Source organism: Vipera ursinii (assembly GCF_947247035.1).
Source record: "Vipera ursinii genome assembly, chromosome: 2".
NCBI classification, from domain to species: Eukaryota; Metazoa; Chordata; class Lepidosauria; order Squamata; family Viperidae; genus Vipera; species Vipera ursinii.
The window spans coordinates 233,290,475-233,304,383 of record NC_139513.1 but is presented as its reverse complement, the minus strand read 5'-3'; the positions used below and the strand labels follow the sequence as shown (position 1 = coordinate 233,304,383).

Here is a 13,909-nt window from a genome sequence, read left to right as displayed (position 1 = left end):
TTTAGTAAAAGTTGGGTCCCAAGATGCTACATGGCATTAGAGTAGACTCTGTATACAATTGGGAACGTTTACCTTTTAATTCCTACTCTTTAAAATAACAGATGACTTTCTAAAATGTTTCGTTATCTCAGTTACTCAAGGCACTTGAGTTATTTTTGTACCTTGGGGTGTATGTGTGAAACTGGTCTTAAAGCTCCTTAGTATCCCAGATGCCTTCCATTCTTCGGTGCCACCAAAGTTAAATGCACATGGTTTCCATTTCAATTTTAAAGTGTTCTGCCTAAACATTCCCTACCCAAAATGTTCTCATTTCCTTCCTTGGTTTCACTTAGTTTTGATAGTATAGATCTTTGCTAGCCTCTTGGAAAGGGATAGACTGATGTTTGAGTGGCATGCATAGTATGAGTGAAATCATTGTTTTTCTTGGCCTGTTGGGAAGTATGCAGGTATATTAAATATTTCAAATGAAATGGAAAAAGGGATTTGCTCATTAATTTTTTTGTTTCTGTAGTACCAAGATTTCATTCATTGTAAAAGCCTTTTAAGCCTTTTTCTTTTATTATTTTGTAAACTGAGAAACTACCATGCAGTAAATTGGCAGGCACAGCCCCCAGCTTTCACTGAAACCATGCAGGGCTCAATTATATTTGTTCACTAATCTGTTAAAAATTATCTCTTTATGGGTCATCTTATATTATGGTATCTTGATCTATGCAGAAATAGTAACATTACTTATGAATGTATATTTAACATCTGGGGATCTGACATTTGCAAAATTGTGTTAAAGATGGGTGTACAACATTTATAAGAAATTACTCTGTCTTCATTAGTTATACCTGTGGGAAGTGGGAGAAAAAAGACTTAAGGGTGGAAGAAGCTATGAAAAATCTTTATGAAAAGTACTGCTGTCTTGCCAATCTTTAAACCCCGTGAGTATGTAATGAACTAGCATCATGTTTATAAGCTAACCAATATGCACTAAATGGTAATTCTTGGAATTATTATACCACCTTTGTGTAAAATGTCCAGCTGAATTGGTTAAAGAGTAGGGTGGGAACTTGGACTGTATTTCCTTGGAGAGAGTGGGGAGGGAGGAGGGAGGGAGGGAGAGAAGGAAAGATAGAAGGAAGGAGTTACCCCTTCTCTGCAAGAATTGTATTTAGTTTATGGTCAATATGCATATTACATGGACATTTATGATTCATTTTATTTTAAAAGCTTTTGGATTTGTGAATGCTGAGAATTAACAGTGTTTCTCTTGTTCCAAACATGTGGTTTCTGGATGAAGTATTGCAGCTCAAGGATGTCCGTAGTTTAAAAGTTGAAGCCTGACTGCAGTTGTTTCTTGCTGGGTATGGATTTTGCATGCCAGTGTATGTTTCCTTGATCATTGATAACAATTCTATTTTTCTGTTCTTGTCATAAAATATTTAGTAAACAAAAACAAAAGGACAAGTGCTAGTAAAGTGGTGCATTTTGATATATGGATTGCTTTTTATTCCCTCCCTCTTAGTTTTCACACACAAAGCCATTTCCTTTTAGAAACGACTATGGTAATGCATCTCATCATAAAAGCTGTACAAATTTTTAATTCAGTATCTCATAATGTAATAAGAGTTATTAATACTTGCTAAGAGAAAGGCTTTTTTCATTTGTTCCCCCCTCCTTTTTTTTAAGATGACAGAATGGTTGAAGATAGTGGAGTCTCTAACTCAAGCATTGAGTTTTGGCTGAACAAGACTCTTGAGTGGGATCAGATCACCACTTTAGAATCTCAGCAAGATGTCTGCCTTCACTTGCCTGAATTACAGGAATTTCTCCTGCAGATTTATGGAGCTTTGAAACATATGGTAAGTGAATTAACTGAAAGAATGAACTGTTTTGAAGACTGTTACAGAAACATTCTGCACCCCACATTTTGACAAGATAAAAAGCTAACAGTAGCACAGAGCCTTGTAGTACTGACCTAATGTATTACTGGATCATAGAAGCAAATTGGAGAAACAGCCATAGGTAATGCAAACAGGAATGTGTTTCCTGTGTTCCTGATTTATTATGAAATGAGCCTTTTTTTTTCTTTTTCTTTTTTTTTTTTGATTGGTTATATTCTCACATGAGAATTTCCTATTCAATGCAGCAAGCTTTTTAAAATACCTTAAAATAAACAAGCATTTAATTCTTATTCTCATGTCATATATTCCATTAGATACAGATCCTTAACTTATAAAATTATAAGTGATCTCTTAAACCTTGGAGTCTGCTGGCTTATTAACTTTATTGTTACTGCTTGCAAAATGTTTTCAGATCACCATTGTGTGATCACAAATAAATATCTAGTTTTCTGCTGCTATTTTGCTTCTTTATTATTAGGTTGCAATAATTTGTAGAAGACAAATTGCAATTAATTAGGGTATTGTTATATGCTGTGTGCACTAAAATATATTTTGTTGATAATAAGCAGTTAGCCTATAAAATTAGTGTAAATAGGAAAGTATTTTTGATAAAATGACAAGTGGCAGATTAGCTACTAAAAAAATTATTTTGTTAGCAATTGCCTATATTTCTGAGGACATAACTTTTTCCCTTGAAATTTTCTAATTGTACTGAATTACTTATAAAACTGGGCTTCAGATGGGCTTTCTGTATTTGACTCCACAGTGTCTAGGGATTGTTCCAAATGTGGATCAAATCTGAAGAATTTATTGTAGTGAGAAGTGATTATTATCTTTGCTGTTACTTGCATATTATCTTGGTTTACTACCGTTTTAAAAGCCATTTTAATATTAGTCATTAAAATTACAAAAAAGAGAAGATGGAAATGCCTGATTATATAAGAATGTTTATTAATTGCATCATGTTTTACTTTAATAGCAAAGCTTCTGTCCATTTGGTTAATTTTTCTTTAGGTTTTTGTAGGTATAAAGGTAAAGGTAAAGGTTCCCCCGCACATGCGTGCTAGTCGTTTCCGACTCTAGGGGCCGGTGCTCATCTCCGTTTCAAAGCCGAAGAGCCAGCGCTTGTCCGAGGACGTCTCCGTGGTCATGTGGCCGGCATGACTAGACGCCAAAGGCACACGGAACGCTGTTACCTTCCCACCGTAGTGGTCCCTATTTTTCTACTTGCATTTTTTTTACGTGCTTTCGAACTGCTAGGTTGGCAGAAGCTGGGACGAGTAACAGGCGCTCACTCTGCTACGCGGCACTCGGGATTCGACCCGCCAAACTGCCGACCTTCTGATCGACAAGCTCAGCGTCCTAGTTGCAACTTATGTTAAATGTAGCAAGTAGTAATTGAAATATTAAAATTTCTTTATACTGTGGTTGGGACTCAGTCCTTCACATAATGTATAGAATGATGTAAGCAGTATGACATTTTCAATAATTTGTTTTTATTTATTACTCTTATCCTGTAAGTTAAGAGAAAACAACAAAATATTTTTCTTAGTATATTTTTGTATATTTTTTTCATTTTTCCCCCTCTCTGAAGCAGATAGACTGTTTCTCTAATTCTGATATATAAAATAAGTAAATAATAAATAGTTATTTTGAACTTCTATAAAAGCATTGTGTTGATCCACAAAAAGTTGAACTGGCTGGAAAGACGTTAAAATACTTTAAATCTCAATTTACAACTTTAATGTTTTCTTTTTGCTGTCTTGATTTCTATTTTTCAATTGTATCTCTGTAAGAACAATTGAATAGACTAGTGGTGTAGTGACTATAGTATGTAAGACAGTAGTGTGAACAGTTGTGATTGCTTGTGCACAGCTCTAGGTGTAAGGTGTAAGTGAGGAGTAGTTGGTCTGGGAATCAGGCCTAAGATTTGTTTAGGTTTACCCAATGGGAGTGGGAAAAGTCCTGTGGAGACCCAAGGACAGGTAGCAGAGGGGGTGGGGGAGGACTAGGGCAGTAGGCCTATGCTAGGCCTCCAAGGGCTGCCCACCCCCGCATCCTGTGTTCCACCTAATGACCTGCATGTTTGTTTAATAATTTATTGGGGGGAGCCGGGATGGGGGGGATTGCTAAATGAGATGTTTCACTTAACAGCCATTATGACATGTGACCATAATGAGCAGACTCCATTATTGATGTATCTTGAGGACTATCTATACATTTAGGCAGCACTTACTTCTTCTGAAGTTGCTCTGGCTTTAATTTTCATTTTCCCAATCCCTTACCGTCGTGGACAGTCACTATGTTTTGGCACCCACTAATTTCAAAACTAAGCATTCTCTTTAATTTTAGAACTCGACAACTGCAATCCAAAAATTTCCATTAATTGGTCAGTTATTGGGAAGACTCTGTTGGAATCCTTTTGTCATTGGATATGGTGAGTGTTTATAACTTGTTTTGTTAAAGTAGTTTCAATGTAAGTATCAGACAGTGGTCCATCAAGCATAAAACCATATACATTCATTGGCATCAAGTTTAGAGACAAGGATTTTGTAATGAAAACAACAGTTGCCCAAAATAATGAAAAAATAATTTGTCAAAAGGCCTTGGAAAAAAAAAAAGCAAAATCCATTTTAAAATGGATAATAACGAATGTTTATAGAATCCAAATCTTTATAAGAGCAGATTTATATACAGGTACTCCTTGAGTTACAATGGAAATTGGGACTGGAACTTGTATCGTTAAGCAATGCGTGCCTGACCAGGTCTTTTGCCGAGGCAGCTGCTGACTCTGCAAGGCTGTCTTGCGGACAACCAGGCTAGTGGGAGGAAGAAGATGGTAAAGGTCAGTTGGGCACGCAAAGCGCAGGGCAATAGGGGCTACAGAGTGCAGGGAACCAGAAGAGCAGAAATGAGGGGGAAATTTGAGTAGAATAGAATAGAATAGAATAGAATAGAATAGAATAGAATAGAATAGAATAGAATAGAATAGAATAGAATAGAATAGAATAGAATTGGAAGGGACCTTGGAGGTCTTCTAGTCCAGCCCCCTACTCGAGCAGGAGGACCTATACCATCTCAGACAAGTGACTGTCTAGCCTCTTCTTAAAAATCTCCAGTGATTGAGCGCCCACGATTTCTGGAGGCAAGCTGTTCCACTGGTTAATTGTCCTCACCCTCAGGAAGTTTCTCCCTAATTCCAGGTTGCTTCTCTCTTTGGTCAGTTTCCAACCATTGTTTCTTGTCCTGCCCTCTGATGTTTTGGAGAATAGGTGGGTGGGGGAGATGAAGCATCCCTGCAGTCATGTGGGCAGGTTACCAAGCATGCAAATTTTGATCGCAAGGGGGGCTGCAAGTGGGGGAGATGAAGCATCCCTGCAGTCATGTGGGCAGGTTACCAAGCATGCAAATTTTGATCGCAAGGGGGGCTGCAGTGGCTGTAACTTCAGGAACCAAGAGTAAGTATGATTTTTTTCAGACTCAACATAACTTTAAACAGTCACTGAACAAATGGTCATAACTCGAAGGCTTCTTGCAATTTTTAGGTCATATTCTGCAGTTGGTAATATAGTACTGATGTAAACATAAACAAGCAGGACTGGTAACAAAAATGGTCCTACTTTAACACTTGCTATATCATCGTGAAGAAACCGTGCACATCAAAATCCTTTCACATACGATACCATTGTAAGCAAACAGTATCTAATACAGCAAAATTGTCTTAGGATTTAAATGGTTATTAATACATATAGAGTTTTAACATACAGTTTTACAGGGTTTTTTATAGGGTGACAAGTTTTGAATGATTGAATTTGGACTCTTTATTAACAGAACGGTTATAATTAAAAGTTTCAATACACCAACCTTTCAGTACTTTTGTCATACCAGCTTTTCTTTCATTGCTGTCAGTAGCAGGGAAAATGGGGGAGTAAAATGGTGGCTCTAAATTTCATTTTATTGGGAGAGTGCAGTCAATAGTGGTTGAGGGGAGCTGGGCTGCATGGATTTCCCCAAAAAATAGTCTTCTCTAACAAACATTTTGCTTTGACAGCTGCTTATTTATCAGGCAAAATTTAATATAAAGATTCTTAGGGGACCTGTTTTGATGAAGGTAATTATTTATGAGGAAAGAGATATTTAGGGTTAGTTTTTATGTTAGAAAAATAAAACAGTGCACAAATTTGAATTTAATGTCATAAAACTGTTCTATGTATACAAATACATTTTATGATAAAACTATCAATAAAATAAGTTGCAAAAAATAAGGTGGCTTGATTCAGAACAAGCTAGCCAGATTGAAACTGATCAGATTTAAGTTTGTCACAATTAACTAGGTTCATATTGAATCAGCAAGACAATCAATTAAACCTATCTCCAAATACATTAAAATATGTCTTATATTAAGAGAAGGAAGAATGAAACAGTCTATATAAATGAATGGAATGAGAATGGAATAGAAGAAAAATAACCATAAAGATTTACTTTGTCCTTGTTTTTTTGTTTTTGTTTATTAAAATGAGCAAAAGAGTCTTCTTGTCCTGCTTTGATTTTTTTTAAAAAATAACCTTATTTGGATTGGTACCACAGATGAATGCCAGAAGATTCTGATGTGCTGCTTATGTTGTCTATACAGTGGTGAACCACAGAACCCTCTGGAATTGAAGGCCAACAGCTGGATACAAGTAAGCAAATGAATCCTCCCCTCAGCTGCTTTACATTAACTTAATTATTTAAAGGTGCAGCATCTACAGCATATAGACACTGTGTCATTTTTGGAAACCACTCTAGAGACATACTAGATTCACATTGTATTGAAATGTATTCTCCTTTAATTAAAGTACAAACTCTGCTGTCTCTCATTTTGAACATTAAAAAAGATGTGGTGTTTAGAACCAAAATAATTTTAATGGCCCTTAATTGAATGGAGCCTAGATTCTGGCAGCTTTAAGTAAAGAACAAAGTCCACAAATCAGCAAGCAAGAGAGTGCTATAAAAGCAAACTTTCAATTAGGGGGAAAAAATAAGGCAATCTGGATAGAAGCCCTTGTTTGTTTTGAAAACAATTTATATATGCTCTATAATTTTGCTTTTATTTTTGTTTAATCTTTCTAGCCTTGGGAGAAGCTAATTGTATCCAAATTTTATTCACAGACAGCTAAAGAAAACACTTGTGCGCAACATAATTTTTTTAGTGAGTTCTGAATTAAATTAATCTACAATTGCTTGAATTTTACATTGCACAGTCTTTCATGCAAAATCTGATGGCACTTTTTTCCTAAATAACCCCCTCTTAATTTACTTGAACCATTTCTAAAAGAAAAACCTGCCTGATCAATTTATTCCATCATTAAGTAAAAGAAATAAGCTTATATACAGAAACATTTTCTTTTTTAAAATATAGTTTATTAATTTTTTTAACGTAATCACAGTATTTGGTAAACAGCGTGCTGTCTGGGTTTATATTTATAAACAATAACAGTCTCTATAATTCTGTAATCCATATAGTAGCTTTCCTTGATTTTCTCTTCTTCCAATAATATTCTCATTTATTAACCTTAAATTAGTACATTTCTTAGTATTTAATAGATAACAATAGATATAACAATTTTTATCTATTTTAATAGATAATATTTTTCTAGTATTTCTACTAGTAACAACCCCACATCAGTGTGAGGCGTCTTTTCTAATTAATCATCTTAATCACCTTAACATAGATCCAGTTTTTAAAGTTCTTTTTTACAGGTGAAACTTGAAAAATTAGAATATCATGCAAAAGTTCATTTATTTCAGTAATGCAACTTAAAAGGGGAAACTAATGTATGAGATAGACTCATTACATGCAAAGCATAATTGTCATAATTGTGATGATTATGGCGTACAGCTCATGAAAACCCCAAATCCACAATCTCAGAAAATTAGAATATTACATGCAATCAATAAAACAAGGAGTGTACATAGAACAATATTGGACCTCTGAAAAGTATAAGCATGCATATGTACTCAGTACTTGGTTTGGGCCTGGTTTGGGCCCCTTTTGCAGCAATTACTGCCTCAATGCGGCCTGGCATGGAAGCTATCAGCCTGTGGCACTGCTGAGGTTTTATGGAAGACCAGGATGCTTCAATAGCGGCCTTCAGCTCTTTGCATTGTTCGGTCTCATGTCTCTCATCTTTCTCTTGGCAATGCCCCATAGATTCTCTATGGGGTTCAGGTCAGGCGAGTTTGCTGGCCAATCAAGCACAGTAATCCCACGGTCACTGAACCAGGTTTTGGTGCTTTTGGCAGTGTGGGCAGGTGCCAGGTCCTGCTGGAAAATGAAGTCAGCATCCCCATAAAGCTCGTCTGTGGAAGGAAGCATGAAGTGCTCCAAAATCTCCTGGTAGATGGCTGTGTTGACCCTGGACTTAATGAAGCACAGTGGACCAACACCAGCAGATGACATGGCTCCCCAAATCAACACAGACTGTGGAAACTTCACACTGGACTTCAAGCATCTTGCAGTGTGTGCCTCTCCATTCTTCCTCCAGACTCTGGGTCCTTGGTTTCCAAATGAGATGCAAAAGTTGCTCTCATCAGAAAAGAGGACTTTGGACCACTGAGCAACAGACCAGGTCTGTTTTTCTTTAGCCCAGGTAAGACGCTTCTGACGTTGTTGTTCAGGAGCGGCTTGACAAGAGGAATACGACATTTGAAGCCCATGTCCAGGATCCGTCTGTGTGTGGTGGCTCTTGATGCACTGACTCCAGCCTCAGTCCACTGCTTGTGAAAGTCCCCAATACTTTTGAATGGCCTTTTCCTGACAATCCTCTCCAGGCTGCGGTCATCCCTGCTGCTTGTGCACCTTTTTCTTCCACACTTTTCCCTTCCACATAACTTTCTATTAATGTGCTTTGATACAGCACTTTGGGAACATCCAACTTCTTTTGTAATTACCTTTTGAGGCTTTCCCTCCTTATGGAGGGTGTCAATGATGGTTTTCTGCACAACTGTCAGGTCAGCAGTCTTCCCCATGATTGTGATTCCTACTGAACCAGACTGAGAGACCATTTAAAGGCTCAGGAACCCTTTGCAGGTGTTATGGCTTAATTAGCTGATTAGAGTGAGACAGTTTGAGCCTAGAATATTGCACCTTTTCACAATATTCTAATTTTCTGAGATTGTGGATTTGGGGTTTTCATGAGCTGTAAGCCATAATCATCACAATTATGACAAATCACGGCTTGAACTATCTTGCTTTGCATGTAATGAGTCTATCTCATATATTAGTTTCCCCTTTTAAGTTGCATTACTGAAATAAATGAACTTTTGCACGATATTCTAATTTTTCAAGTTTCACCTGTAAATTTATTTTCCCCACAATGTTCAAAAACATTTTTACATGTTAAGATTAAGTATTTAAGTCTTTTTCCTCATACAAGCCATCCCAACAATTTTCCATTTCTCATATCATAAAACAAAAAAAGAAAAAAAGAAGGAAATAATATACTACTTGAAAAACCTGTCCCTCTTAAGCTAAAATACATTTATGTCCAAAAAAATTTCTATTCTTTTTTACCATATAAACAAATATTTAATCTTTAAGTACTCAGTCTAATAAATCCACAGCTAATATTTTAGAACTATTCAAAACATTCTTATTAATTGAAATTTTCTCAAAATACATTACATTTGAGTATCTAAAACTTTTCCCTCATATAAATCATCCTAACATTTTTATATTTCTCATATCATAAACAAAAATACTATGTTACTTAAGGAGCCTATCCCTCTTAAACTAAAATTCATTTATATCCATAATTTTATTTCTTTAACATATTCAAACAGGTGCTTAATCTTTGAATATTCCATCTGATAAGTCCCACCATCTAATTTCTTAATTCTAACTTTAGCCTCCCCCCCCCAAATATCTTTCCTAATCAATGCTCCGCTGGACGAAAAGGTCTACCCATAGTTTGGTAGATATTTTTGTAAGTACAAGAGACGAGTCAGGTAAGGTGTTTTTATGGGAATGTTTTGCCCCTTCGTATTCCTTGAAAATCTTTTTCTTTCTTTCTCTCTTAGTTTCTCTTATCATTTTTTGTCTGGAAGCAGCTTTAGAGTCACAGTTCAATAAGTCTTTATAATTCAGGAAGGTCAATTTTTTTCCTAAGTTTTATGGTTCTTGTACATAGCCCAAAATGTTTTCTTTTCTTTCTTTGTTTGTCTGACCTGCGTTGAAGGTCAGAAAAACAAGTTATCTTTTCCTGGGCTTGCCAGTTCCTGTATTAGAGCAGCTATAATTGTATATTTTCATCCACCACTAGATGTTAGCACCAGTTCGTTTTCAGTTTTCAAAACAGGCAATTGCCTTGTTTTTATCAATAATCTTTTGCCAAGAAAGTCTTAACTAATTCCACCAATTTCACACTTATCCAGATTTAAGTCTTATATTCATTTCATTTCAGTATTTCTGTCCCCCATAAAAATTTAATTCGCCACTTCCATCTCTGTGAGGGTGGAGCAAAAATCCCCCTCCTCTCACTTTTGGAGGATTTTTGCTTCTTGGGTTTTTTTTTCTTCCAGGAAATCAATTATCAAGTAGAAGAGACAGAATCGGTATTCTTACCCAGTTCCAAACCCGTTATTTACAATCAAGCTTAACTTAGTGCTTTTTGGCTTCAGCTGCTTGTAGCTTGGGCTAGACTGGAGTAAAGCTAACCTTGCTTCTGTTGGTTTCTGGAGGACTTTTCCCAAAAGACCGGATCAACTGCTGTCTCTCTGTGGTTGGCGGGGCTTCCCTCCTTCTTTGTCACCTCTCTGGGGCGACTATAGGCCCATTTAGGGTCCCCAAACAGAAAGAATGAGCTGTAGGATGCGGAGCACCATGATCCCTTGGCTACTTGCGCTACTGTGCAAAACCGGAAGGCTGAAACATTTTCTATTTAGACAACTAGGTGCATCCTTCATAATTATATACTCTGGGGATTGTGATGGAATAGTAGTTCATTTTGAGGAATAATACTAAAAATACATGAAGTTGAGCCTCTTAATGCAGGTTCTATTGCAGACATGTCAAACTCGCGATGTCACATGACGTCGTGCGACGTATCAGAGCTTTTTCTCCATTGCCGGCAATGGGGTGGGCACGGTTTCCTGGTGACGCGTCCGGCCCCTGTATTGAGATAGTTATCAAAATTGAGGTCTGCTTTGAATTATGAAAACCTGGTTTAATAATTGATAGTAAACTGTTGCAGCTTCATTTCTTCTCATGAGCTATGAAACTAAACAAGTTTCTATTAAGCATAGTTTGCATCACATTCTTTCATTTGTGTATAGCATAACATGTGACTCCATTTCATTAAATCATGGTTTAGTTTCACACAATAACAACATTTGAAGTGCTCTTTGCTTAGTGAATACAGGTAGTCCTTGTTTAGTTAGCACCTGTGCAATAGCTGTTCAAAGTTGCAACTGATCCTTGAAGTTACAGCTGTTGTAGTGTCCTGCAATAATGTTGTTGCCATTTGCGATCTTCCTTGCCAGCTTTCCAAAACCAAAATGACTGGAAAAACCAGCAGGGAAAATCATAAGTTGCTGTGGTAAGCTTCCCTCCAACCTTCCTGCACACCTTGCCATGCCTTCCCTGAGTCTTTCTTTGCTTGCACAGACCCATGGCCTCCCTGCACTTGGAGGCACTTGGACTGACCCCAGGCCTCCCTGTGCTTGTGTGGACCTGTGCCCTCCTTTCTTCAGCCTCCCTGCACTCATGCGCCACACCATGGAACCTCCCTCTGCCAATTTACGTGCAATCTTCATAGAGCTTCCCAGGGACTCCCTTGCCCTCCTGTGGCACCACTGCATCTTTTACCTGGGACTCTTGCTGCTTCTTGCTTAATGACTTGTCCATCTTGGGAATTCAACTGCAACCGAGACTGTCTAGATTGTTGTCGCTAAACAGTGCAGTCCCATGGGATACTTGAAAATCACATTGCTTAATCCCAGTCCTAATTGCTTTCTTGACCTGAGGACCACCTGAATGGTTTCTAACCAAGACTTCACTTTGCTCTGAACCTGTATGAAAACATTATCACTAAATTGAGCAAGTATTCGGAGGCAGTGCAGATTATTGTGGGGGATTTTAATCACACAGATCTGAAGCTGGTATTCCCAAAATTTCATCAGCACATTAAGTGTGCAACGAGGGGAAGAAATACTCTTGACAAAGTGTATACAAACATTAGACGGGCATATGAGGTTAAGCCTTTGGCACACCTTGGTGGATCGGATCATGTGTCCCTGCTTTTGACACCAGTATACACACCCCTTAGGAAACAAGTCCCGATACAAACACGGACTGTTATGGTGTGGTCTGAGGGAGCCCTTCAACAGCTGCAGGACTGTTTCCAGGAGACTGATTGGAATGTGTTTGATCATCAAGACCTGGAAATTTATACATCAACAGTCTTGGACTACATTAGATTCTGCACAGCAAATGTTACCTGGGAAAAGCATGTAAAGATGTATCCGAATAGGAAGCCCTGGATGACAGGGGAAGTCCGGCGATTGTTGAAGGCCAGGAACTCTGCTTTTAGAACTGGAGATCGGGTATTGTATGGTATAGAAAGGGCGAATTTGAAGAGGGGTATTGTTGTGATTCAGGGTCAGCCTGTGGGTTCGGCAGATAGGTCGGACGATTCAGAGGAGGGGTTTGGAGAGCCTGCAGAGGACAGTTCTGAGTTTTCGCGGAGCTCTCAGCCAGGCCCCTCCCATCTGGTTACTACGCAGACCCAGCTGTGTGAGCCTGACAGCGTGGATGAAGATGACCCACAGCTGGCCCTGTTCAAGGACGCCCGACGCAGGAGGCAGTCAATCAGGAGTAAACAGAGGAAGGCAATGGGGCACCTCGGAAGGAGGCAGAGAGAAGCCACGCCTTGAACTGTTTAAAAGGGGAATGTGTGGGAGGGCTGGTTTGCTGAAGGCAACCGTTTGAATAGCTCCTGTTTTAGTGGTTCGTGTTTTGTTTTGCTCAGTTTGCTCTGTTTTGGATCTGTTTTGTGTAAATAAATTTGGTGGGCTTACTTCCAGCCTTTTGCCTTTTGTAAAGGGGTTGTCCCTGCCTTTTCTGCAGGGCCAGTAGTAGGCTGGAACAGAACAGGTATTAGGAAGGCAAAAGCTGTGTATAGAGGAAAAATTGAGGATCATCTGAGAAATCATGATACTAGACAAGTGTGGCAGGGGGTCCAGTACCTGACTGGCCACAAATCTAGTAGTATCAGTTGTAGAGAGTAGTGCTTCTCTGGTGGAGGAGCTGAATACCTTCTTTGCCCGATTTGAGGTGACACCAGCAGTGGCTCCAGCAGTGCTGCCAGAGTTATCATCGTTACTTCCTAAAGGAAACGTTGTTAGAGTGGAAGAGGGAGAAGTGAGGCAAATATTAAAGGAGATAAATGTGAGAAAGGCCATGGGCCCTGATGGAGTGGCTGGTAGGGTGCTGAGAATCTGCTCAGAACAACTGTCAGAAATCTTTATGAAGATTTTTAATCGGTCTCTGGCCCAAGCCACTGTTCCACCTTGTCTGAAATCCTCTACTATTGTACCTCTGCCAAAAAAATCTAATATAGATAGTTTGAACAATTTCCGTCCTGTGGCGCTTACACCTGTCATAATGAAATGCTTTGAAAAATTGGTGCGTATCATGGCTTGTTTGCCTGTTGGATTTGACTCTTGTCAATTTGCATATAAGGGAAAGAGATCCACAGAGGATGCGGTGGCCATGGCCTTACACGCTGTCCTGACTCATTTGGAAAAACAAGGGAACTATGTGAGATTGCTATTTGTAGATTTTAGTTCTGCATTTAATACTATTCTTCCGCATAGACTAGTGCCCAAATTATTAGATCTGGGGCTCCTGCCATGCTTATGCAGGTGGATATTAGATTTTCTATCAGATCGTTCCCAACGGGTAAGGATGGGTTCTCACGTCTCTGCGGATCTCAGTATAAATATGGGGACGCCGCAGGGGTGTGTGTTGAGCCTGC

General features: G+C 38.5%; 1 protein-coding gene across 1 annotated transcript in view; it reads left to right on the top strand.

The window, feature by feature from the left end:
* The first annotated feature begins 896 nt into the window (after window positions 1-896).
* Window positions 897-13,909, top strand: part of FANCC (FA complementation group C) — a 62,231-nt gene continuing 49,218 nt past the window's right edge. Inside the window, exons 1-5 of the mRNA XM_083352572.1 lie at window positions 897-929; window positions 1,289-1,352; window positions 1,678-1,850; window positions 4,245-4,329; window positions 6,480-6,574. Coding sequence (XP_083208698.1) covers window positions 1,686-1,850; window positions 4,245-4,329; window positions 6,480-6,574 — 345 coding nt within the window. The 5' untranslated portion in view covers window positions 897-929; window positions 1,289-1,352; window positions 1,678-1,685. The remainder of the gene's footprint in view (window positions 930-1,288; window positions 1,353-1,677; window positions 1,851-4,244; window positions 4,330-6,479; window positions 6,575-13,909) is intronic.